This window comes from Xiphophorus maculatus, chromosome 19 (genome assembly GCF_002775205.1).
Source record: "Xiphophorus maculatus strain JP 163 A chromosome 19, X_maculatus-5.0-male, whole genome shotgun sequence".
Classification (NCBI taxonomy): domain Eukaryota; kingdom Metazoa; phylum Chordata; class Actinopteri; order Cyprinodontiformes; family Poeciliidae; genus Xiphophorus; species Xiphophorus maculatus.
In genome coordinates this window covers 24,064,291-24,091,883 of record NC_036461.1, presented here as the reverse complement: position 1 = coordinate 24,091,883, position 27,593 = coordinate 24,064,291, and the positions used below count along the sequence as shown (strand labels likewise).

Genomic DNA, 27,593 nt, shown 5'->3' with positions numbered 1-27,593 from the left:
ACTTTCCAGATGTTTGAAGGAGCCACATTCGTCTGTTCCGACTGATTTAATTCTCAGAAAATAGCTGTTCGACTGAGGCTGTACTGTATGCGCATGTTTTAATTTGTCGAGGGCAGAAATGAAGGTTCTTTAACTCTATAACGAACTTTTCAATGGACATCTGTTGGCAAGCTATTCTGCATTTCAAAGTGGCCCTACGGTCCCCAAAAGCCAATGGAAGACAGAACGCTGTCATTTCCATATAATTAGGAATTTATCAATGGACTCGTTTTAACATCACAAGTTATAACATTAGATCGAACCCTGAGGTCGAGAAATTGTGTACGTACTTCAGAGAACTGAAGCACAAAATGTAGCTGCAGGCATGCTGTGAATGTGCTCTGTGTGTACAGAAACATTGTATGTCCAGAACCGCAGGCTGCACACAGCGATCAGAATTTCATAGTGGTTTTCCTGCCGTTTGTGTCAGTACGTGCTTGTGTGTGTGTGTGTGTGTGTGTGTGTGTGTGTGCGTGTGTGTGTGTGTGTGTGTGTACAAGGAACCCATCCTATGAACAAGCAGACATCGTTTTATGTGACTACATTTTACTTTCAGTGATTTGTTTTTGTACTAGTTTATGCAGAAATATATATAATATTGTTTTATTCCAGTTGTTTTATGTTTTTCTTACTCGGCTCCTAGTGGTTTTTTGTTTGTTTGTTATTTGCTCTTCCCACACACAGACTCAGCATTCAATATTCACTCCCTCACTGTGTATGTAGTCTCTGGTTGACTACATACATACTGACTGGTTGACTTTACAGCAAACACACCTCCTACACTAAAATGAGTGTCTAGGAACAGAGGACAACCGATATCAATTTGCACATTTCAGCTTCCGAAATACCTGCAGGTTTCTTGGCCTTTGTATATATCCTTTTTTTTTTTTTTGCTTTTACCCAATTCTTTTTCTCTGCGTCATTTAGATTTTTTTGATCCACATTGAGTCATTCACTCATTTGAAAACAAGCTTTAACTTGCATTCATACTCTAACTTTAGCAGCTGCAACAACAAAATTATACAGCAGGAAAAAGATCATTGTAATTGATAGGGTATAAATAAAATTTGTAGAATGCAAAGCTTATTTTTTGTGACTATGAAGCTGGGGGTAAATCAGATGCATCTCCCTCATCATATCATTAGTAAAGATGGTGTGAAAAGAGGCCTGGTGACAGCTTTGCAAATCAGGTTTATTGTGTTGGCTAACAATCGGCTAACAGGATGGATTCTGTCCTAATGGCTGTTTATGAATAATTTAATCGCCTCTGTCTGTTCCCGCACTCGGCTCATTGTCGGGGTGCGACACAAAACTCAGACACAAACACAGTGCTGCAGCAAATATCCACACACATTTGAACTACTTCAAATTATAAGCCTGCAATTATTATGAAAATTTTCTTTTTTTTTTAAACCTCAGGAGCATTTACACCGACTCTTAAACACTTTCTCTCGTTCACAAGGACTCACAAAAGTTTGACACATAATTTAATAAATTATTATGAGTTGCTGAAGTAAATTTGGAATGGCAACTCTTTAATAAATGTGTCTGTTACTGTCTCAGACGGGGGTCATGACGTCGCCATCGTTCCAAATCTCAATAACTGGGAGCGAATGGCATGAAGGCAAGAAAATATATTTAAGGTTGTGTTTATAGCTTCTTATATTAAAAGACCTTCATGCTACTATGTATAACTTTTATAAAAGTTATAAAGTCATATTTTTAATACGATACTAAAATGGCAAATCTCAAGAAAAAAAAAAAAGATCTTTTTCTGAGAGTTTCTAAACCAAATTCTTAAAATCTCTTTCATTTTTTGATTTTTGGATGTCAATTGAAAACCAAAAGAATGAATGATCAACACGTCAAATCTTTGGCACCAAGTTCTTTGGAACGCAGTTTGTCATCTACGATCATTTTATTATATTTCTGAAAACAAAATGTGGGCATGTGTCGCTCAAATATTTATGAAATCTTGTCTCCATTAGTTCTGATGAACCCTGTATTGTGGCTCAACTGGATTTATTGTTACATGCCTAGTAGTATCAAACAACATTATTTCTTTCTTTTTACTTTTAATCTTAAAGCCCTCACCAGGGCATACATAGAAATCTGTTCAATGCAACACCAACAGCCACATTTCTGTGTGTAGCCTCACCTGTTAGCCTAGCTCCTATTAATGACAGGAGGTTTTACCTTTTCAGCGCGCTACCTTTCATTTATTGCCTTCAGCCTGAAGCAAAGGGGAACTTTGGCTTCTCCGAAGTCATCCATATATGATGGTGTTTGTCATTTAGCCACAGGCAGTTTGACACGGCCAGTTTTGGCTCTGTGAGCCAACACAGGCCCAAACCCAACAACCAAAAATAGTGCTCATGAATTTCTTGCCCTCAGTCGTACCATCTCCTTCACCCCCATCAAGCTGCTGCTTCAAATTTCATTTCGACATCCTGACTGCGTCCTCTTTTAGTTCCTCCTCTCTCCTCCTTGTCGTCCTCTGTCAGACACATCACGGCTGAGTGTTTTATTGCATTGCGTCCTTGCAGAGGAGGACCTTGGGGCCCGCTCCAGACACCCAAAAAAAACCTCCCCTCCCACTCTCTCGCATTGCTCTTGCTGTCTGTGTTTTTACTTCTTCTCCTTTTTTTTCTTTCCATTGCCAGATTTTGTCTTTTTATGGAAAGAGCGTCGCCAGCCTGCATGACAAGTGCAGACGAGCCCCCGCTGCTCCTCCTCTTTCAAAAATCAGGTCTCTCCATTCAGATCAGTGACGGCCGCTTGCCTCTTCTGAAATTAAATCACCCTTTTAGTCGGAGTTTGGCGCATTTTAGTATTCCTGGTTTTGTCTGAGCTCCTTTTCCCCACTGTCTGTCCTGATCTCCATTTCTGCGAAGCTTTGATCTGCCGGTGCCGATGGTAGTTATTTCAGATTTGTGTTTAGAACTAAAATCCAAAAATACGCAAGACTTAAGAATATTGTTTTCACTCCTCTGTGCTGTGAGTGGTCGTTAAATATTTACATTAGTAGCAGAGCCCAGTGAGTAATCAGCCTGATTTCAATGTTGAGGCTACAGATAAACAACGGAGGATACCATGGTGCAAGACTTGTTGCCGCAGCAGAACCTTGTTAGAAAGGTTCGATAGACGGTAGTTGCGTCTCTAGTCACCATATGATTGCACAATTTGATACTTTGAAAATCTGTTATATACATAACATTAAATAATACAAATTAAATGCTATTTCACGTGAACATTTTTTTTATCCATTTTATAGTCGGTACATATACAATATAGGTTAAATTCAGTTAAGCAAATTGAATATATTAAACTTAACTTTTTTACTGCAAATTCAGTGTTTGCTGATGTTACTTTCAAATGGTTAAAATAATATAGCACACTTAAATGCCGCTCTGCATTCCAAAATCCAAATAATAAGTTATTTTGTTTGCTTGACCTGTTGAGTTAAAACCAACAGCCATTAGCCCAATGTATGCTAATTACAAATGATGCTAAAGATAGCACATGTTACGCACTTAGAGTAGTCCAAGAATGATGAAGCCTCTGGTATGGGGGACCCCAAATGAAAATCTGCTTGGGGCCCCAAAAAGATTTGAGCCGGCCCTTATGTCACCAGACAAAGTCTCTTTGTGTAGCCTAGCTTGGCGTAGATGTATGAACGGAAACCAACGGGGAAAGGTTTGAGTTTTACAGAAAGCGTTCATGTGTCACATTAAGATCTGAGCTGGGAAAAGGGGGTTTTGTAGCCATGACAACAAGAGAGAGCGAGTGCAGCAAATGGGAGCAGGTTGGGCGCATTAGATATTCAAGTCCTTGGCTTGAGAATGGGAGACATCCAGGATCAGAGCGAAGGGTCTTGTCACTCAGCATGCTTTCAATCGGGCCATCTCATGAATCTGACACACGGTAATCTGAGCAGCTGCCCAATGGATGAACCTAAATAAGAGGTTTTGCTCTTTACTCGGAGATGGGTAAAAGTCGGATGACAGGGCAGGGCGGAGAGAGATAGATAGAGACAGAGAGAGGCCAGCAGTCCGGACAGCTGCAGTCCTGCCATGGAATCTGGTTTATGCGACTCCTTCTCCAGCTTCGTGACTGTGGCTCCTCTGTGCAACGGTATTAATAAACCTGGCAGCGTTCACACTGCGAGCGCTCGTCATGAGCTTCACATCAGTCATGCACCGGAGTGCCCGGCTCACCGGGAGGCTTCACCTCTCCATCTGGTTAAGTGTATCTTGTGCTGGTGCGTGAATCAGCCGGTGATGAGACATCCACCGCCTATGTCCTCTAAACAATATTGTGCAGTTATTTATACTCTATTGATCGGACTGTTACCGCGGCCCCTCGTGCGTTCTGCACGGTCAACTGCATCACTCTCACAAACTCAGGGTTCTGCGGTTCAGGCTGATGAATGATGTGAATGTACAGGAGCAATACAGCAGGCATAACCAAGGCTAACGCTGCCGGTTGATGTGTAAGGCAATGCTAAGACAAATTGGGTTACGTCGGCCAATAAAACTGGTGTAGCAATTTGCGTACATTATATTTCAGCATGTTTTGTAAGTATCGTTTTCTTTTCGTCTTTATTAATTCCAGTAGTAGTTTTAGTTTTTTCACACTTTGTTTAATTTTTATGGTTAACTGAATCCACATGTCCAGTTAAAGTCTGATCAAAATGTTAAAAATAGAATTTTTCTCCAAAACAAAATAGTGTTGGAATTCCCTCATTATGAAACACGAACAACACAAACACATTTAATAGCTAATACATCCAGAATTACATTTCGTAGTACAGCGAAAGCTAATCTTGTAGTTTTTTTTTTCAGGTAGTATTATTTTCTCAAATGTATTTTAACATGGTGGATTATTTTGGAGGTGGCATTTTAATCTAAGGATATAGATATTAGATATTTTCTCACAAGTTGAATATTGTTCCAGGGTAAACAGTACTGCACAGCGATGTGCAGTACTAATCTTTCCACAGCGCTGCAGCTCCAAAAACAAATGGCTCTACTGTGGTACCAGTAAGAATCTAAAAGATGGTGTTGATTATTATGATGATAGTTTTCTGGTAGAGCTTTTGGTGCTGCACAAAAAGTTAGCACTTATAAAAATAAAAACAATTTAAAAAGATTTAGTTTCTGGGAATAAAAACCAGGCAAGCTGGCATTATAGAACGACCAGTTCCTTTCTTTCTGGAGTTATTTTAAAACAGCTATTTCCCATGAGAACGTGTTGGCAATATTAAATAAAAAAAGCCAACAAAAAAAAAAAACAACAGCTTGGACTGGATTCCGGATGCGTCATTAGAACTGCCCAGTTTAAGTGAGCTTAAATCGACGTACAAGATAAAAATAACACATTTGCTTTAAAAGTGGATTTTGTTGGTTGAATAATTATTATTTTCACAGATGACTCATCGTCAACAACAATCTGTTTTTCATCCACTGTTATTTTTAAAATCTTCCATAATTCCCAAGAAAGAAGTTATATAAAAAAGAAACTCAGCTCCAACCAGAGCAGATCCAATGTGTGTAAGGTAAAAATAAAAAAAGTTAAAAAGTGGGCAAAATGTCTCTTCCTCTTAAAGTTTCTCTCAAAAGTCTGCATTCTCACTATGTTACCTTCCAGCCACAGACTTCCATGCATTTTACTCTTTCAGCATTGCCCTGTATTTATGCGACCAGTGATGCGTTTCGCGGCGGCGGCTGCCGTCCGATTTGGAGATAAAAGTGCCGCTTAATCTGAGCGTGATCCCATCCGTCAAACCGTTTCCAGCAGTAGACGGGAAAGATGAAAATGAGCAGAAGTCGAATTCCCTTTTCAAGCGTTATAACGGTGATGAATCTCACTCACCCAAGATCACACAACCTACTGTAGAAAACGTATCGAGGCATCGCCGGTGTGGGCTGCAGAGTGCTGAGCGTTGTGACCGATCTACAACACGACCCGCCTTGCAGAGACTGTTTTAATAAGATTTTTGCCGAAGTTTTGAACTCGCGGTGCTTCTTAATGTCCTAGATTTTTGCGCCACCATTTTACAACTTCGTTTGGTGCCCATGCAGGGTTAGTTTTCCGATGCGCATTTTGGATGGAGTCCAGAAGGCTCAGTTTTTGTCTCACCTGAACTGAGCAGCTTAGTCTACTTGTTGTTTTCAACGTAACATAATTTGGCTTGAAAGTTCTCTAAAACTGTATCTCTGGTCTGTTTATGCTCCTAATATGAGACTTTAATAAAAACTCCTCTGGTCAGACCGAGATTAAATTACATATGGATGGACTCCATTTGCAAATAACGCAAGAAAAATATTGTGCACCCAAATTTTTTTGGGATCTGACTCCTGAAGGCAATTGGTTGGACTGGAGATAAGTTACAGCTAACTTTGTAAAAATGTTAATTTCCTGTTTTGTGTTTAGTTGGGATACTTTTAAGTGGATCATTTAGAATACGTTACATTGGAGCAAAGGTCATCATAGTTATGTTTTTCACTTCTGCATTAAATGAATGCAGAATAGTATTTTTTTTAATCATAACGTATAGATTGAAAGATTTTGAAAAGTTTTGTTTTTTTGCTTACGCTTTTGCTTTAAGACGCATGTTATTCAGAAACCATCTGGACCGGTTTTTTCACCTTTTTTTGGTTCGATGTAATATTTGTAATATTGATGTCTACTTTTAGCAAGCTGGGCAGCATTTCCTTGTTTTTGTGGTGATCTTTGGCTGGAGATGCAAATCTTTTAGTGTCAAGCGATTCGATTTGATTGCAATAGTTAATGTCATAATTCGATAAAGAAACAATTTTCAATTCAAATGGTCAGATACTCTGTCTAAATTATTTGACAGACAAGAGGTAAAGATCATGTGAACAATTACTTTAAATAATTCTGTCAACACAGTAATGCTGTACCAAATTATATCAGTTTATATTTAAACAAAAGAAAGTTTGTGCATCAAATTCTGTGACTTAAATTGTCAGGTTAGCTCAGCTGCCTGGGATTTTCTTACATGAAAAAAATTCAAACGCATACGGTGGGCGAGGCTTCCTTCTACAGTGGCAAATACGTACAAATTAAACGTATTCTAAATTCCATTTTTGAGAATTTCCAATCAAGAATTCCCAGGACTAGGAATTGCGATTCCCCATAGAATCAGTTTTATTCTGCGTTGCTTGTCGGATCGTCTGGTACATGTTCGCCTCGTCAGACCGGAGGAAGCCGGAAAGGAATTCAGAGGAAGCAGATTCAGACACGAAATCTGAAGAGAATTTTTTCAAAGAAATTATTGACGAATGTGTTTACTAGGGTTTTTTTTTTTGTTTTTTCTATGATTGCCAGAGAAAAGCAATAATCAGGACTGTAATGAGCGCGCCCCATAATCCCTGAGCTTGGTGACAGAAACCAGGCCTGTTTAATTAAGACTCTGATTTCCCGTGAGGCATAGAGGTCTCTTTTTTTTCCTTTCTTTCTTTCTCACCCTCTTCCCAGCCTGTCTTAATTTTATTTCAGAATATATTTTTTTTTGTTCTATCTTGATCCAAACTGCATTTGGAAAGCGGGCGCTGCTCTCTTGGTTGCTTTGATGTGCTAGTGGCTCGTGCTTTTCTTTTAAGTCCGCCCTAACTGCGGGCGAGGAGGTTCTCCACGAGCAAAACTTTTTAGGAAAAGGGGGTTTTCTCGTAATCCCACAAAATAGAAGACCGCAGTGAGTCAGAAGTAATGTGTGGGCTTAGGAATGAATGTTTCAGTTATTCTGCATGTACTTTGGTGGTGGATAAATGCAGAGAGGTGAAACAGAAACTCGCAACATAAAGGAGCACAACTAAAGGAGGCACTTTTGAGTGAATATTCGATGCAGCTTTGGTTTAAAAGTGAAAGTCGTTTCTTCAGAAGGACTGACGCAGCAGAGAGAAATGTTGCCATTAATTGCTGCTCCTTATCCTGAGGAACTGGATCTTCAGTTGTTGTTTTTTTGGTTAAATCAATTAAATGGGGAAAGACTTTGGTGGAAGTGATTAAAGGGTAGATAAGAAAAAGAAGGAATTAAGTTTGTAGTGATATCCCACAACATTAATAATGTTCAATGAATGTCTTTAACATGCATTTACTCTTCTCAGTAGCAGGATGTATCCTGAGGCTCCGTTTACACGGAGCTGCTCTTCTGTGAAACCGTAACATTTTTGTTGCGATCCAGCCGCTCGCTTACATGAGCGACTGGAGTCTCTCACAGCGGCACTTTTCGAAACCAGGTGTCGGAGTGAAACATTTCTGTGAATCACTCCGCAGGCGCGAAAACGCACATGCGCAGAACGCACAGCGGTAGGGTAACAACAAAAACAATGGCGGATAGCATTGTGCTGTTTTGTGCTACTTGACCTGTTTAGTTTAACACCATTTCTGCTAAGGAATAGATGTGTTACATTAACACTTTGTTCATGGGAAACAGAGACGGGTTCCTATGAGGTGGAATCTAAGAGTCAAAAGTGCTTGTGTGCTCTATTCAATGATAAAATCACAGTGCCATCTGGTGGTCTGGCATGACAACTACAGCTGACTCAAGATGTCTTGGCGGTGCCGTCTAAACATGGAACATTCGAGTTTCCCAGGCACCAGCCTTATATCATATTATAACATATCCTATTGACCTACAGAGGTGTCTCCCTCGCAATGACATACAGTATTTCTACTTTTTAATGGAGATAAAATGGAAGCCGTATTTGAAAACAGAAATCACAAGGAATGCTGTAGCAAAAAAATTCAGCTGTGGTTTGTTTTTTTCAGATGAAATGAGAGTGAAGAGGACACTGTTCAGCACTCTCTCTTTGGCCCTCTCTGCACCACCTTCTTCTATCTTTCAATTTCTTTTGCTGTTTGCATCAAACCCCCCAGGTGCCCCTCTACATCCAGTCTGGGTCTGGAAAAGCCAGAGGCCTCTGGCTTCTGGCAGCCTGATGCAGCGGAGGTGTGAACCCTGTAATCGCCAGTCATTACTCAGTGGCACTTCCCACACTCCAACTTAAGTGTGTCTCGTCTGCCATGTTAACATCAATACATCATTATCACATTAATTTTGACAGATCAGTGTAATTCAGTGTAACAAGGGAGAGCACTGTTGGAAAAGCCTGGACTACCATTTAATCCACTGTACTATAAAACAAGCCAGATTATTTCTTTTCCTGAACACCAGATTGGATATCTTTCTTCCTTTAAGCCTAAAATATGAGATTAGCTAACTTTTTTCTTTAGATCCTTCTTACCCTTCAAAGCAAAGGCACCTTCCGTGCGAGAAATAAAAAGAAGCCGTTTATTTTTCCAGCAGAACCTATTACGGCGTGTGTGACCTTTCTAGTCATGGAATCCTGAAAGCATTTGCAATGTCAAGTAGAGAGCTATTGGCAGGAAACCTTGGGTGGGACCATCATTTCAATTCCTCAAGCCATGAAAATCTATGCAGCTCGAAGGAAGTTTCCTGATCCAACAGTCAGGATGCTCCAATGGGGGTGTCTCGTGGTGTAACAGCAGCCATCCTGGGTTCTTCCTTCCTTCCCTCGCTGCCCACTTAGTTCTAGTCAATAAAGGCCGCTAGTGCCAAGAAAACAAGCATTTGTGACCTCAGTGGAAAACACCCAACAGCGTCCAAATACACTTCTAAACGACGCTTAAAGAGATGTTTTTTTAGGCTCTCGCATTCTCCAATACTCTGATAAGTACAGCTTTGTGTATTAAATTCAGGTTACACATATGGCGCCAAGTCTCATCTCAAACCATTTACCAAAACAAGTCGATTTAATTGAATCATACAGACAGGTTCCAAGTTAATTACCGTTCTAATTGTTCAAATAGTCTAAAAGTTTTTTGTTTATGTAAGGGTACCCAGCACATTGCTTCGAATCACTGACTTGCTGCATTCACTCCTCCTGGATGAGCAGACAGAGACAAACAATCGCTTGCGCTGTGTCGTCAACTTTACAGCAATGCTACACTGAGCCGGTAGCGACAGTAGCTGTGAAATGTGAGCAAATCTTGTTTATATTCTGCTAGTGTCGAAAAACATGATTTTGCAATTGCAGTGCTTCCACTAAATAAGAAATTAAATTAAAATCACATGAGAATATGCTTGTTCTCGCAATAAGTCATTAAAAATTATGGCAACAATGGTTGTGAGCAGCTAAATTAGAAATAGTCATAATTCAGTCATGGCGCTAGAACTCATTATCTATGAGCCAATCATAGGAGACATCAGAGTCTAATTCAGGCGTTGGAACGGCAAGAACCTTATACTTGGGTGCGGCGACGTATGTGCCGCTTTGGGGAAATTGTAGTCCGTGATTTCACATTAGAGCAATGGGTTCAACACGTTCAAATGACACAAATCTTTTTATGAACGGTGGACCCAGCTGCACATTGTCCGAGAAAAAACAAAATTATTTCAAACAGAAAGAAACCGCCACCCTCCACAAGATCACGACTTGTGTGATGCAAGCAAAACCAAAGTGCAGTTTTGCGCAATACATCGATTTCGACGCGGCAGAAAAACCACCTCAACCCAACGCAAAAAACCTTTTATCAAAAAGCCTGATTTTTTTTGGAACTACTGTGTCCATTAAGCAAAATTATAACATTTTTATGGTTAATGAAAACACAACCGGTGGGAAGGAAAACTATGCTTCAACAGGAAGTAACATTGAGCAGAGCCAGGACCTGGCTCAGTACAGGAAGACCGATCTTCCACGAGGAAACCCTCCACAGACACACTGATAAGAGGATAATGTCACTTGGAGAAGAAAAAGTTGAATTTATGGCAACAGTTGCTCATTTAGTGGCTGCATCTAGCAGAGAGACATGGTGAAACACAAAGTAAAATTCCTGTTTAAAAGCAAAAGGACCTTAAATCCATTACCTTTCCACATAGTGGGATGTTATTAGAAGGTTTTTGGTGCAATGGGGAATGTTTTAATGGCATTCACTCCTGTGTGTTAAATTAGGAGTTTAGAATATAATGAGGTTTTTGGGTTTAAGGGCTGAAATTAGTAGGCAAAATTTGCAAAAAATAGTCTCCAAATTGCAGGCGACTATTTGTTCAGAAGAAAAATATGTTTTTATGGACTTGTGTTGCTAACAGCAGTAGCAGTAGACTGATCACAGCAATTAGCACATCCTACTGGTCGGCCTGCTTTACACTTAGGAGATTAAGTCGGATTTAATGTGGTTTCTAAAGTTTAACAGCTCAGAGCTTTTAAACAGATGATTTTTACATATTTATATATATATATTTGTACATTTTTCCAGCTGATGTCACAGTAAAACTATCCACACAGCGGTCTTGAAAACTGTTGCACATGTGAAATGACAGATCTGGACGCAGCTGCTTACTTACAGCCCAAAGGCAGCCTCTTGCGTCATTAAATGAATTGCTTTTTTCTGTTGTTTTTCCATAGAGTGGATAGTCATAGATTAATAGTGAGGCTGCATCTGTGGTTTGCTTTTAGCTTGCACTGATGTCAACCCCCCACAACATGCAGGCGGTGTGTGAATGCGCGCGCACGCGTGTGTGTCTGTGTGGCAGATTCCATTAGTCCATTAGACTCCTGTGCGTCTTCTTCTCAGTCTTGATGAAAACCGAAGTGCCATTCACGTCTGCAGAGCCGGCACTGCAGACTTGTCGCCTGGCTAGGAAAGGAAAGCCCCGCTGGTGAGATGTGAAGAGAGGGAAAGCAAGATGGATCGCTCTGCTGTCCGCGGTGCGTTAAAAGGCAGTTAGACTGTACAGTTTCCCTCGCACGGTCACTCACATCCTGAGCTACAAACATTTTAACCGGAGAATAGGATTTACTCTGTGAAGCATGCTTTTGTCTGGATTTATGAGACAGAATTTCAACTGTCCACAATTATAAAAAGACTCAAACAGAGGCGGGTAGAGAACCCAAAAAATTTTACTCGAGAGAAGCACAACTTCAACATATTTTTATGAAGTAAAAGTAAAAAGTACCCATCCAAGAAATTACTCAAGCAATCAATATCAGTAGATAATACGTCTGAAAGAATATTCAATCATTTCACTGAACTCTTATCCAGAATCGCACAGCATTCTGGGGGATGTAGGCAGAGACTTTAGCCTTTTAAACTCTCACGGCGAGCTAAAGCTAGGTTGGTGCCATCGACTAATTTACTCACTCTTTGGTTACCTAGCAACAGCCTGTTGAGTAACTTGCGCAGCAGCAGTTCCTAACAACTGCTGAAAAATACACAACAATGTTGTAAAGTGAAAACTGAGGAGAAAAGAGACGTCAGCAGTTTGGCAGTATTTCAGATATTTAAAACAAAAAATGAATCAATAATCATCGATATCGACTGATATGAAACGCTTATATTTTGAAACATTTTTCAGCCATATCGTTAGGAAACAAAACGAACTCTGGCTGTAAAAGGGTATTTGGTAATAAAAAGGCCACTCAACTGAGTGATCAACAATTTCATTTTTGAAAATTACATCATCAAATGGACCAAAATATAAACGTATGTGGAAATTTTGATCTTTTAACAACCAGTGCAAATAATTAATATTGCAAAAATAACCAAATCAAGCCCAATACACATTTTTCCAAATCAGTTTCTTTCTAAACTTATGAAACGCTAACCGAAAACTCAGGTGTGTGTCTGTGTCTGGTGAATGTTTGGTTAAAACAAGTTTGTTCTTCATTCAGTGATGTTACTCAAGTGAGAGTAATGCTGCATTATATTGAAATTACTCAAGTTCATGTAAAAAGCACAGTATAGCAAAAAAAAAAAAAAAAAAAAAAAAAAACTACCCCTAAAAATACAGTTTTTCCAAAAGGTTTCAGTTAATGTAAGCCAACTCTGGACTCAAAGTGTGCATTAGCACTGGTACCGACACAAAGTTGGAAAGCCAGAGAACGAGCTGCTTTTTGACTCAATGCATGATGCATGAGCGGCTATCTATAATGAATGGAGCCGGGCCACTCATCTTACTAGCTGGAACTCCTGCTTTCTAAATGCATTCCCCCAAATAACATGCAGAAAAATCCGGTTTCCCTTCACTTGTATTAGCAGGGAACGCGTTCTCCCATGAGGTGTCAGACACATAATAAAGTATGTCATCCCCTTTTTCCAGGGCCCGCTGTGCCACTGTCGGCTGTTGTTTGGCTCGTCTGACGCTCGCGGGGCGAGCTTTCTGGAGCCTGAGAGAGCGGATGCAGAGAGTGTCATGACTCATTTAGGGTTTGCTTTCATTTCCCTGCAACCGACAGCGTGTGATGTAACCTTTGCATGAGTCCAGCTGAAATCAGCGAGGCTATTCCTCGAGGAGTCCCCTCCTCCAGCTCCTCCCCCTCTTTCCGAGCCGCAGCCGAGGCATCAGGGTACCCACTGACCATTTAGCCGCCCGGACCCGTCAATAACTCTTTATAAAGATCAATTAGGGCCGATCAGTGGAGAGAGCGCCGCTGGGGCCGCGGTGCCATATCGAGCCGTTTCTGTGCGATGATGTTTCACGTAGAGCTTTTTCCAAAGGAAGGGCATCGCACCCTCAAGACATTTGACTTCATTAAAGGAGCGTTCTCCTCAAACCGGAGCCATAAACCCTGCGATGAACTACTTCTCTCTTTGTCTGTGCGCTGAAAAATAGCATAGTGTCCAGCCATCGGTCTGCCTGAAAGCACCGTGACGGAGGAATGGAAGCGATGCAAAGCAGCACGTAACTGAAGTGGGATCAGGCCACTTTATCATGATGTCCTTAAAGGCGCAGTATTGTGTGTTTTCCAGGCGCATGGTGCCATTTTATAGCGCGATAAAGTAACTATGTTACCTCCAATTGTTATAAAAATGCTATATTTATCAAATATGACTTTAAAGAAATTTGACTTTTTAATTTAACGCCTTGAAATTGGGCCTCTGTCTCTATAAAAACTCTGTCTCTTTAAAAACTCCTTTCACCTTCAGAAAGTCATGACATCGCTCCTCTATTAACCCTTTAACAGCGTTTCTACTGGCATTGGACTGAGAAGCAGCTTCTATAATGAGCTCAGCAGTTGCGCAGCTCCACCAGGTGTTTGCTAATTGCTGCTGGCTAGTCTGAAGGAGCTGAGTGGGGGAGTCGTGGAGGAGGAGCTGCGTCCACCCAGGCATTTTGAACAGGTGGAATAGTTGAAAGAATCAAATCAACACTCCAGCCAACTTCAGCGTAGCGCAAAAGCTTTTTATCGAAAAACATGAGGTTTTTTTTAACATTAGTACATTTCTATTAAGCAAATTTATTTTCGTAATTCCAGTTGCCACAATTTTAAGGTCAATGGAGATGCATCTAGCGCCACATTTGGTTAGATTTTATTAGGACAAAATTGAACAGAGCTGATAGCTAGACCTATTATAATCTTGACTTCATATTTCTGCACCTCTTTGGCAACCAGGCTTCATTGTGTAGCTGTTAGATTAACTCATAGGGAGATTATGGAGAAACCAAACTCTCCAGCACAGATGACAAGTAATGTTCTGGAACTTTGAGCTTCGTAATGAAAATGAAAACTTGGTCTTTGTTATTATTTGTTTTATTATTGTTTTATTATTCCTATTTTTTTTATTTTCTTTTTTCCATTTAACTTTTAGTTTTACATTTGAAATGAAGATTTCGAAAAGAAAAACATTTTTGTGTAAAATTTGTAAAAATGAAAGTCTGCACCGAAAGTTTTGAGAATGTTCATTTAAAAAGAATCAACTCACACTTTTCAAATTTTCATTTTAGGAAGTGAAACCATGTATCGTTTCTATCCCACTTCACACATATGAGCCACCTGCTGTTTTTCTACCTCGTAGAAAAATCCCAGCAAAAATACTTTGTGTGATGTGTGAAAACGATATTTTTGCAAGGCACTGTGGCATTTACTTTTTGTGACAAAAAAAATAAATAAAATGTACACCGTTCACAGCCAGACTGACTAGAAGCTCGTGTTTTCAGTTCATTTTGTTTTTCCGTCCACTCTGCTACGGACGGGTTTTTACTCATGTCCTACTTGTGCTGGATACAGTGATGAATGTGGTTGTCATGACACCAGCGCCAGCCAATGAGCTCGCGGGTTAGCAGCCCTGCACGTCATGTCTGACGGCTGACTGACAGGCCTGCTGCAGAGCGAGCCGACCGTTCACCATCTAACCTTTCTTCCATGCTGATTATTAATCCAACTTACAGCGCGCTTCCCGTGTCCCTCCATCGCAAATTAACCTTTCTCTTCTTCTCTCTCCCTCCTCCCCTTCTCTGTCTTTTGTTGGGGTTTTTTTTTTCTGTCCCCTTACCTTTCGCAAAACCCTGTCCTTTGTCCTTTCCCTCCTGCCCCCTCTCGCAGCAAGTTTGTTCACGTGAAAATTATTGACGATGAGGAGTATGAGAAAAACAAGAACTTCTTCCTGGAGCTGGCTGAGCCTCGCATGGTAGACATGAGTCTGCAGAAAGGTGGAGTACTCAACTTCTTTCTCTCTTTCTCTGTGTCTTACTCTCCCACTTTTACTGCTGTGGCCTCCATTTGCCTCATTTCAGCCCCTTCTCTGTTTCTCTGCCATCCTCCTGTGTTTCTAACTCCAGGTTTTGTTCACAACTCTGTTTTTTCACAATCCCGCCGCAGTAAAATCACATCTTTTTGTTCCCCCCAGCGCCACAGTTTCTCCCCCAGACGCCATCGGCATCTGCACAAGAAAGCAAACAGTCTAGACGTCACCTTCACATACTCATACTCACTTAGGCGCAGGCAGACACTGTTATATAGAAACATGCAGGAGTTATTTATAACTTTAGAGCCAGAGCGTCCATGATGAATGCTATAAACTGGTTCTGCTGAGGAAGGATTATTCATTCATTTTATTTTTTTAGTAGCGAGAGAAACGATTCACCAGATTCCAACTAATGGTTTCATCAGGCTGTGAAGTATTATTTTAATATACTCATATTGTATAGCATCCTGCTAAAGAGAGAAGTACAATAAAAGTATTTTTGCCCAGCTTTTCTTCCTTGCGTTTCAAAAAAAAACAAAAAAAACTTTAGTATCAGACCTTAGTAAATAAAGTTTTTTTTACCTGATTTCATTTATTACTATTATTCACTTAATTTTAGCGTTTTTATGCAGACAAGCAAATATTTCCAACTAGATGACTTTTGAAGGCAGTTGCATCTTATTTTGAGGATGTGTTAATTGGGGACGAATGCAAATGCACATTGCAGTTTTCACATTTCTATTATGATGCAGACTGCATGATAATAAGTTAATTGGACAGTCATAATTAGTAAAGAGCAAAAATTGTGACGAGTAACAATTTAGATGTCTAAAATATATATAATGTGGGACATGTATGGACGTGACAACAGGGGGTAGGATTTAATCAGCATTGTCTTCTTCCCACTCCTTTTCTGACTGGATATGAAAGATTAGTTTTTTCTATGGCGAATTGTGATTGTGCTTCTTTTTGGTTTTTTAAATACATTTTCTTTATTTTTTTCTCTGTCATTTTACTTGTTCGAAATGAAGAAAAATGTAATTTTATTTACAAAATATAACACTGGCCATAAAAGACATACCGTATTTTCCGCACTATAAGGCGCACCTAAAAACCTTCAATTTTCTCAAAAGCCGACAGTGCGCCTTATAATCCAGTGCGCCTTATATATGGACCAATATTGAGCCACAGCAGGTCTCACAACTACAGTAAGCAGCCGTCGACTTCATTTTTCCCCGTAGAAGAAGAAACGCGCGGTGCACGCTGGGTTTTGTGTAAAGACCCCAAAATGGCTCCTATTAAGAGACACGCTTACGACGCAGAGTTTAAGCTCAAGGCGATCAGTCACACAGTAAAACACAGGAACAGAGCAGCAGCCAGAGAATTTAACAAGAACCAATCAATGGTTATAGCGGAAGTGGAGGAAGCAACAGCTGTTTATTCATTTTGGGAATGAACGGAGTTTTCAGAACGCTGGTTTGTAATCTATTAATAAAGTTTGACTGACCTATCTGACTGTTTTGTTGACATTCCCTTTAGCGCAGCTCCATCTAATGGATGCATAACGTAACCCCAGCCTCTACTGTAGAGTCTATTCTATGTGCCTTATAATGTGGTGCGCCTTATATATGAAAAAAGTTTTAAAATAGGCCATTCATTGAAGATGCGCCTTATAATGTGGTGCACCTTATAGTGAGGAAAATACGGTAGTTCTTTACTTTTCTTGACATAGGTAGTAGATAGGGAACATGCAGTTGATTGATGTGTTGATACAGCGGATGGGATGCACCAATCAGAACTTCATGGCCAAAACCAATATCTGGTTGTATATAGTGTGAAGCTGGGTTTAGAAAGTTCCTATTTATTTCAAAGAAATAAATTGAATAATTGCCAGCGTTCGAAACACTGTGTAGAAAAGATGTCATAGACTGTATTAAAGACAGAGTAGTTAGCATTAGCATTAGAAACTGTAAACACCAGTCTGTGTATTTCTCAGGTAACACAGATCCTTTCCCCAACTCTTAAGATTTTTTTTCCAAAGAAATTTTGCTGCGATACATTTAGCCTTCCTGTTGTCCACTGACTTATCTGTGCCTGTTCAAAAGGGAGCCTTAATGAATGGAAGACATGCTCCAGAGTTAGCCCAGTTTCCTTTCTATAAACTTCACCCTTGTGTAATTTTTAAACACCTCACTGATATGGAAACTAGTTAACTCTCTTATTCGCTCCGTTACAACTTCCGACTGAAGCAAGCGGCTATTACTGCAACATGTTTAGGTGTTGGTGATTCATCGACTAAAAAAAACAACAACAACAAAAAAAGAGATTGCTGCTAACCACCGGTTAAACGGAAAATAGTTTCAAACGTGTCAGGATTTCCTTTCGTCATTGATCTCAATGTGTGCTTTAAAAATAATAATCAAGCAGTTACAAAAAGTATAAACTACTCTGCTCCCATTTATGGTTCTGGAAATATCTGTGTTTTTGTTATTTATTTATTTTCTTTTCTGCTCGGAGTTGTACAGTTGCCCGCAGCGTTCTTGAGTTGAATTGTTGGAGACAGTAAAGGTGTAGAGGAGAAGTAAGCTAAGCGATTTGTTCAGACAGAGTGCCAGATAAAGATAGGTAACGACAGGTGAAGCTGTGCAGGATACATGCCAGTGGTCAGGTCCAGTCTCAAGGGTCAGACGCTTTGAGGGGAAAGAAACTGAACCTTTGTGTGCTGTTTTTTTCCCCGCCTCTTTCTTTTCAGAATGCCCTGCAAAACCTGTTTATAGCTAATCGATGCATGAAGAGTTTTGAGTCACTATGAGTTACAGGAGCCTTTCATTCACTTCCATCTACTCACTAATTGACAGAATTCTTTGCAGTGTTTATTTTTCACATGCTCCAGTTTTAGGTACATTGGAAATCACTTATATCTGCAACCATAGAAACTGATGCGTCTATTCTCTAAGTAGTAATTAATGTTTTAAAATCCTGACTGAACAAAGGATAATTTGTCAAGATGTACATCTATGGGAAGCTAAAACATGATCCTATCCAGCTTTTTCCTGGTGGTTGCTGCTGTAGGATTAATCGAGTTCGCAACGGCAGCTGCAGTGAACCAGTTTGTTTTGCCACCTAGTTGAGTTTGAATTTACTGCTACATTTTCTTATTTTTTGAGGGGGGTTTTCTAACTGCACACCTATGGACATGTTCTTCGATGCCTAAATATGGATTTTCACCGTTCACTGCTGCACCTTTAATGAGGTGACGCATGTGGGGTAAGCAGGTAGGCGTCTTTAACATGCACCCAAAGTGAAACAGGGTCAGTGTGGTTTCTCTTCTCTACATCACTGATGCTCCTGTTGTGCACATTTCCTGAGAAGTTTCTGGCCAGCAAACACTTTTTCACTCTTCCTAACCTCTGTGCATGAAGACGATGAAGTTAGGTTGTGTCAATTTTGATTAGCCAAATTCTTTATTTTGATCATCTTTCTCCTGAGTTGGCCTTTTAAGTCACTAGCTGTGTTTTCATTACAAATGTGAGCAAAACTTTGTCAAAATATGTCACAAGAACACAATGTCACAATTGTGGCGTTTCCATTAAGTAACAAATGGAATTAAAATAGCATGAATAAGTTTGTTCAGGTGGTAAGTCGTTAAAAACATGCCACTGCCACGCCATGATCCTCCAACTACTTCCAGTCATCTTCTTCTTCGTGGTTTGCGCCAGTGGCAACATCTGGTTGTTGATCGTGTGACTCGAGTGATGCAAAAAGAATGTACTATAAAAATAAATAAATTTTGATACGTCCAAAAATACCACCACGTTTTCTCAAAACTGTTGTGTTTCCATTATGATGTAAATCTCTTTGAACTGCCTTGTTGCTCAAATATGGCATACAAATAAACTTGACTGATTGATTAAGCAAATGAATTTTCAAAATGTCAAATTGCGCAATTGTGAATGGAGACGCAGCTGGTCTGATTTAAAAAAATGTTTAATTATTTTTTTCTAATTCTTATTTTAGACCAAACTCAGCACAATTTGACACATACTTTCATTTTCAATGTTTCTGTTCATTTCTATATTTTTTGGTTATGAAATGAATATACAGGACTACATTAAAAAAAAAACACCTTGAAGATTAATTACATGCAGCATTAGACCCTGTTACATGGATTCCACCAATCGGGACGAGGGAATCCATATTTTACAAAGTTTTGTAACGCCTATGATAAATTGTTTTCTGTTTTTAATTTGCACAAATATTATTCATGCTCAATAAAATATCCTTGGGGGACATCCCTCTCATTCAGAGCCAGACCTTCCCGTCCCAGCTGTAGTTTACACCCAGGTTTATTTTACTAAATGATTCAAATGTTACTCATTTCAACTGTAGAAGCAGAGCAACGCCGCTGTGCATCTAATGAAAGCCCAATGTTTGCAGAGAATTATACGAGATACGCCTACTTACTTTGTAAATGCAGAAGGTAATAAATGTTTGATTTAGGTAATGAATGTTTAAACTATATACAATGAGGAGGGTAATGAAAAAGCTCTTTTTGTGCAGCATCATATTTTATGAACGTGTCTTTGCTGATGAAATCACTTTGATGCCACATTAGAAGAAACAGAAGACGCTTTATTAGGCTCGCGCGCACGTTGTTCTCTTGCAATTACTCCTTTATTGCATCAATGAATGATAGGACGGTTTTATAGTTTTTCGATATAATCTAACAATCATATTGTTGTTCAAAATCAGTGATCTGCAGCTGATTGGGTTTGTTTTTCTCTTTATTCAAGCCAAAGTGGAGAAGCAGAAATGATGACTATTACATTAGAGTCTTTGTTTCCGTCATAGCAAATAGCCTCGCTCCAGTTTTCTTACATCAGAAGGCTACTCTGTCATTACAGCCGCACTAACTGTTGTTTACATACTGATTATTTCTTTGGAGAGAAGATCAAACTGAAAAGAGGGAAAGGAGTTATCAGAACGTACTTTAGCTCTTTGATCTGTTAGGGGCTTATTGCTGTCAGTTACATCACTTCTCGAAACTTTTCCTGATTTGTTCATGGGATGGGATTCTCGGATCAGATTCTGGCAGATGTGACTGAGTCCCAGGCTGGCAGGTCTGACTTTGGACAATGTGTGAGTAATGAAAGCAATCAAGGCAGCAGTCACCCTGACCTGTCAGTCTGGAGATGTTTACTGCCAGCTCTAGCAATGTCCTTCTCTAACTCCTGTTGAAGTGGTCAATACCATTAGCACTTCCAGTGAGGTGGTTATAGCAGCCACTTCTGCCGCTGATGCAACCCAATACAGCCGAGTCTAAATGAGCCGCTTTACCGTTTGACGACAGTGCAGAACGTCTTTATGGAAAGACATGCGAAGATCTGTGTTAATGCATACGATTATTCTGAAAATGTTTATGCGCTACTATTACATAAAGCAGATTAGTCAAACTACCTATTTTGGCATAAAAGCCTCTCTCCCGCAGAGGATTTCCTAGTTCACAGAGGTGCGTTATGATTCGACACAAGGAGCGACGAACAACAGCGAAAGTTTTCCGTGACCTGCTACTTTCCCATGTCTCCAATTGAGCCTATAACCCGTTACAGAAATGCAACTCAATTTTAACACAAAGACACCAGACCAGTCAGTTTGCACTTGGACAATAAAGTGTAAAGAGCTGATCCCTGAAGTAGAGAGGCGCAGTTCGTGACCATGTGTCAGCAAGTATCCAGCTCAAGTGTTCTTCACTCAGACACCATATTCAGTTATGACTTCTGACACATCCGTTGGCTGAAAGCCGTCCTGGAGGCTTTTTGCTGCATTTGTTCGAATTGTTTCCCCATCCTCATGCTGCAGCGAAATACAAAGCTAGACACATATTGGCACTTCTAGTAAATATGTGCAATAAAGTTTCCTAATGTCAAGCTGAAAATGTAAAAAAATAATAATAATAATAAAAATCAATAGAAATTTAGATTTATTAAGAAGGGGGATAATATTTTAGGAATTTATTTGTATCTATCCCCTGACTTATTCTTTTTAACCTTTTCTATGATTTGCTTGGAGTGTTCTTTTATCTTCATGCTACAGTGGCAACCAAAAATGCTGATTAAGCAGTGATTGGACGTTCGAGAGACTACAAACTTAATTTTGCTGAACCTCTTTTGCATCTTTCGCAAGTAACTTCCTTCATTATACATGTTTGCATTTGTCATTATTTTGTAGAAATCAATTTTCACTTTGACATTAAAGGGTTTTTTTGTCGTTTTTGTTGGACAAAAGAACCATATATTGTTTATCATAATTTGTAAAAGCAAGATGAAGGGTAAAAACAACTAAGGGGGCAAGAATTTTTTTGCTAGGTGTCCAATACTAGTTTTCAGCATTTTTCCATGAAGAGCAGAATCACAAGTAGGGAGGCTACCTAGAAGTACTTCACAATGAAATCAAAACTTTACCCTCCAAAGTATTCAATTGCCTCCAAGGCAACTGTACCCAGACACGTCACTCTTCTAGCATCAGACGTACACACACTTGATGGAAATGAACCTGTTATCTTGGTCTGGCAATAGTAGGTTGCCAAGAGGAGAGAAGAGGCTGCTCTAACTCTTGAAATGCTACAAATTCAAAGACGAGAGAAGGATGTATTGGGCAGTGGAAATTACTAGGTAGACCTTCAAATGGCACAGCAAAAACCACTGTCCTCATTCACGTTTAGGGTTTTGTCTTGTTGGTTTCAATCTGTTTCTTCCCAACATGTGCACACAGCTCAAAACTGAACTCCGGCGAGAAGGAAGCATGCCTTGCATTGGAGAGTATGTTCGGGTATATTGGATGGACGTTATAGGTGATCACGTGCATGCATCGGTGTGTTTGTGTATGCATGGCTGTAGGGTTAAAGTCCCCTTCCTAGCCCGCTCCTTGTGGTAATCCATCTCCCACTGCCACTTTCTATTCAAATCACGCTTGCCGTTGGGAAATGTGCCACCCGTCGGCTGCCTCTCTCAGAAGGAGCTCTCGCGGCTTCTGAGGGCACTTCACATGCTGTTGTTCGAGCCTGACCGTCTCCTTTCTCACAGTCCTCTTTCACACATGCATTCATTACCTCCAAATGAGCAGAGAGTCATATTGTGGAGGAATGCAGCAGACAAAGCAAGGAATCAAGCACAGATGGATTTTAAGATTGCAGGCCTTTAGATAATCTACAATAGGGGGAATTGATTTGGAAATGACCCTGTTACATTATTATATTGATTGAAACTACTCAATGACAAGGGCATGGGGTCTGTTTATAATGTGCAAACAATATCAGTTGCATTAATCAAATATGATCTTCATTGGTTATTTCATAATAATTGGGTGGGAAGTATGACTTCTAGTGGAATTTAGTTTTACTAACCACAACCAGGCACTGACTGATCCCAGAACTGTAAAATCTGATTTAAGCCAAACCTTTCTGACACCACAAAGAGGGATGAAAAAGCAAAACATCAAGCCTTGGAGAGAAACAGAGCTGGTCATATCAATAACAAAAGAACCCAGATCAACATCTAGAGAACTGCAGGCCAAACTTGCCCCAGCTAAGGTCAGTGTTCATGATTCAACAACAACAGAGAGACTGGAAGAAAGAAAATGTCATCCATAGGAGAGTTGAAAAGCGAAAACCACTGCTGACGGGAAAGAAGACGAGGTCCGCCTGACTTGTGCCAAAAAGTATCTCAATCTTGTCCAAGAAAATATTCTCTAAACTGACGAGACAGAAGTAGATCTTTTGGAAAGTGCTGTTTTATGTTAGACGCAGCGTAAAACTAACGGCATTTTGAAAGATAAGTTGTCAATGCAGGAATATAAGAGGCTGGCGGATGTTTCCAGTGGCCATTGGGCAAGAAAGAAATCCTTAAAAGGTGTGTGCAGCCATCAATTTGTGAACCTGAGCTCAAGGAAACTTGGGTTGTATAGGATAGTGATCTAAGACAGTGATCCTTCTACCATTGTAGATAGAAAAAAAGTAAATCTGGGCCACAAACCTAAACTTTTTAACTTTTCTTGCAGAAAATGTTCACTTTTTTTTTCTAGAAAATTTCTGAAATTAATCTAAAATCTTCTGAGTTTTTTCTAGCAAATATGTTTACATTTGGAGCTCAGAAATGTCTTTTTTATTTCTGAGATTAATCTCAAAATTTCTAAGTTCTTTTGCCAAAAATGTACTCCTTTTTCTTCTATGTACAATGGCCCTCAAACGCTGTCATAATGATACAAAGTACAGAGCATTAAGGTTAATGTTTGATGTTCAAACAATCAATTCGAAATGAGCTGCACAGTACAAAAAAAAAGTTAAGCTATAATTTATTAACAGAATCATGTCCTACCCATTTCTTTTAATCAGTTTAGGTGGCTTCTGTCCAGATTGTAATTATCCACCCTTGTGAGGTTAGCCACAAAAAGCCCACTCTATTTTGAAACATTGCATGTTGGGATGCTCAGTCCTTTCCTGGAAGGCCTAAATGACCAGTATTAAATCAATTATCTGCCTAATTGAGCTGAGATAAAAACTCATTTTCCTTATCACCAGCCCCATTAGCCATTACAGATGCCCCGGGAGACTTTGAATGTGTAAATAGTTCAAAGTGGAGCACCTTAACGCTTCCAAATCTTATGTTTTTACAAATGATACATTTTATACTTTACAAGATCAGGCAGCTAAAGTCCTGACGAACACAGCAAGTGAGATTTCTTTGCGGTAAAAGTCATTTGCTTATCAAATGACACATTTCAAGCGGGCTTCAATTCAATCCTGGTCATTATAGGTCTGATATGTACTTTAACAAGCAAATCATTATAAGCATCATTACACAGATGCTCCTACCATGCCATGCGTTATTACCCTAGGAACTGACACAAAGACGACTCTAATCTGCTGATACCTACCGTTTTTCCTGTCTCCTGGTGCTTTTGCCATCAGTTTTCAGGCTGTGCCCTTGGTTTTGTAAGTGACGGCAGAAGGGAGACCTTGCTGGGTGAGCGATGGGAACCAGCTGTCGCTCACTGCAGCTGGGGCCACATTCTTCCCACTTGTTGGAAAGCGATTCCGGGACCTGAACCTACACCTCAGCTCATTTAGTCGTCTCACTTCCCCTTATGCAAAAGCCAAAAATGATCAAAGATGGGTTTTGGTGTTGGGATGAAGTATTTAACCTCCTGAGACCCTGCATCCTCATATGAGGACATTACATTTTTGTAAACACAGATGTAAATAATAACATTGATTGAATGGTCTTATCGTCACACAGATAGACCCAATGTCCTCGTCTGAGGACATTGGGTTTTGAGAAAACCACTTATTGTAGAAAGCTGAATTTTCATTTTTAGGCCAATTGGGTCCTTATGATCCCAAATGACAAGGAGAAATGTATATGCAAAAACAGACCCATTGTCCTCATATGAGGGCATTGGTTTTGACATAGTTCAAGAGCACATAGAAAGCTAAAATTTAATTTAAACTAAAATTAGGTCATACTAATCCCAAATAGTAAGGAGACATAAAAAATGCACATCAAACAAAAGCCCGGGTCTCAGGAGGTTAAAGCCAGTTTAATTTTAATAAATTCATGTGGAAAGTGCAGAAGAATCAGATTGTGAAGTATTTCATAATTACCTAGAAATGACTGGCCCCCAAAAAAGTCGCCACCTGAATTTAACTGAGCGAATAGGTATGGATAGTTACTGCATAGATAACCATCTTCCAACTAGCAACAAGTTATTTAATCAATCCTACCTGATGCAATGATTAACTTCTCATTTTCTAAACAACCATGTGGAAAGACACATCCTGTGGACTTGGGAAATATGCTATTCTGTTTAAGAAAGGTCAAATTATTGGTATCAAACCGAGAAAACATTTAAGGAGATTGCAGAAACTGCCAAAACTGGGTTGAGAACTGTCCACACGTTATTGAAAACTGGAAGGATAGAGAAGGGCCATCGTCTCTGAGGAGGAAATGAGATCAGGAAAAAGATCCTCGAGTGATCGTGATTGGTGATCACTTAAATGTTTGATGAAATCAAAAAACTGTTTTTTCATGACCTTGATGTGGCCCAAAATGAAGACGATCCAAGACAACTTCAAAAGACCTTAAATGCGTTAAGAAAGTCACTTAAATAACTGAATGAAGTACAGTTAAAACACAATACTGCTCTAGGACTGCAGGGTGTTTGTCATTTGAAATATAGTCAATGTTAAATGCTCCCCTCTGACTTTTCAAAACAGAGATACAAACTGGACATGTTTTGACCTCGTTATGTGTCCTATTAGAAACAAAATTAGTTAAGTTTAAAACCTTTCTGCTTGTTCCGACGCAATGACTGAATACAGGCCAAATTCAACTTAGTACAGGGAATAGCCTTTAAAATAAATAAACACTCTTAAAAAGAAGAGATATTTTAGTTTGAACACAGAGTCGAATTGCCAAGAATCTGGGATGCCTAGAAGGACCAACACCAGTGTGATGGCATTGTGGTTGGATTGATCTTATTAGGCAATTTTTGCAGCCTTCATTGGTCAGTCTGAATAGTTAATGAAGGTCACAGGATGCCTCATGGACACACTGGACACAGAATCACCAGCCCCTGACAGAGTTTAATAGGGGTTGCATGTGGACAGATGGTTGAATTGCCTAACATTTGCGGTGCAGAGATGCAACACTGCCAAGAAATGGGGACAAATATGTAAATGAGGACATCTACACATCATGAAGGAACCAGACATTTGTATCACAGCCCCCCATGTCATAGCTGGACTACATTTTAACCATTCTATTCCACTGGTGTCATTAGCACCAGACCACAGACGTTGGAATGGTGCACCCAACAGAAGGCAGGGAAGAATGACAAATGGTGTCACATCAGGTTTAATAATACATCTAGGTTCTGAGCTGCCATTGATATATGGTGGAAGAAGGACCAAACTTACTACTGCTGCCAATGCCGTTTAGAAGCATTGACCTTACTTCTGGCATCATGGTGTTGGGATCCAAATGGTCAGACTTTGGATCACATATGTTATCGATTCAGTGGACTGTGAAGACACTGCACTACTACAGTGGTAACTTGCACTGAGGCACCACCACAGCACAGTGTTTCAACTAGACAACACCTGTCCATACATGGCAGGGTTTCCCCCTGGTGGTCCACCAGGCTCTACTTCTGCCCCCACCAGGCTTAGCATTGCTTACTTAAGTTTTTTTATGTTAGCATTTTTGTAAGACTGTATAGTTGGTGTTCAGACATTAATCTTCCAATAACACATAATTATTGAGTAATATTTTCAAATTTCCTGTCCATTTCCTGACCATCCATTCCGTAACAACAAAACTATTTTCAAGACGGCTAACGAAATCAGAGCAATGCGTCTTGTGTTGCACGTCTTTACCTTGACATCTGAATCGTGGGATCAAGCTCGTGGCGTTGCTCTAGTGGTTCTATTATCTTAATTGCTTGCGTTCTGTGTTGCATGCTGGCCTGTAAAGTTGCATCAGATCTGGTGGGTGTTTTGGCCTCATCATAAATCTGATTTTTTTTTTTTTTTTAATCGCTCTGTTTGCAAAGTCTCTGAGCTCTCAACTTGTTTTCAAATTGCACAAAACCCACTATGAATACAGATGACTTTTGTTCATATAGGAATATGAGTGGGATTGCTGTAGCGTGTAAGGGGAGAAATTAAATAGGTGCGGTACTAATGTAATTTCAATGGGAATAGCATCATCGTGCAATGAATAAGAAACCCTTCTAGGACCAGTACAGGGGACCTGCAAGGCGTAGCCAGGAAGGCTGGTTGACATTAATGCAGAAGTGGATAGAGAAGCCCAAAATTGTACTCAAGTAGAACTAGTTCAACATATTTTTACTTAGAAGTAAAAAGTTGCCGTCCAATAAATTACTCCAGTAAGAGTAAAAGAGTATTTGGTAAAAAGGACAAAACATCAATCATTTAATATTTAAAAATGACATCAGATCAAAATGATAATTCATATAAACATTTA

General features: G+C 39.7%; 1 protein-coding gene across 4 annotated transcripts in view; it reads left to right on the top strand.

The window, feature by feature from the left end:
• The window catches only part of slc8a3 (solute carrier family 8 member A3), a 116,643-nt gene that overhangs the window by 56,225 nt on the left and 32,825 nt on the right, over positions 1-27,593 (top strand). For 2 of the 4 annotated variants that reach the window (XM_023352794.1, XM_023352796.1), the window contains exon 3: positions 15,411-15,517. The exons of the other annotated variants lie outside the window; for them this stretch is intronic. In XM_023352794.1, the coding sequence (XP_023208562.1) occupies positions 15,411-15,517 (107 nt within the window). The remainder of the gene's footprint in view (positions 1-15,410; positions 15,518-27,593) is intronic. 4 annotated transcript variants of the gene reach the window in all.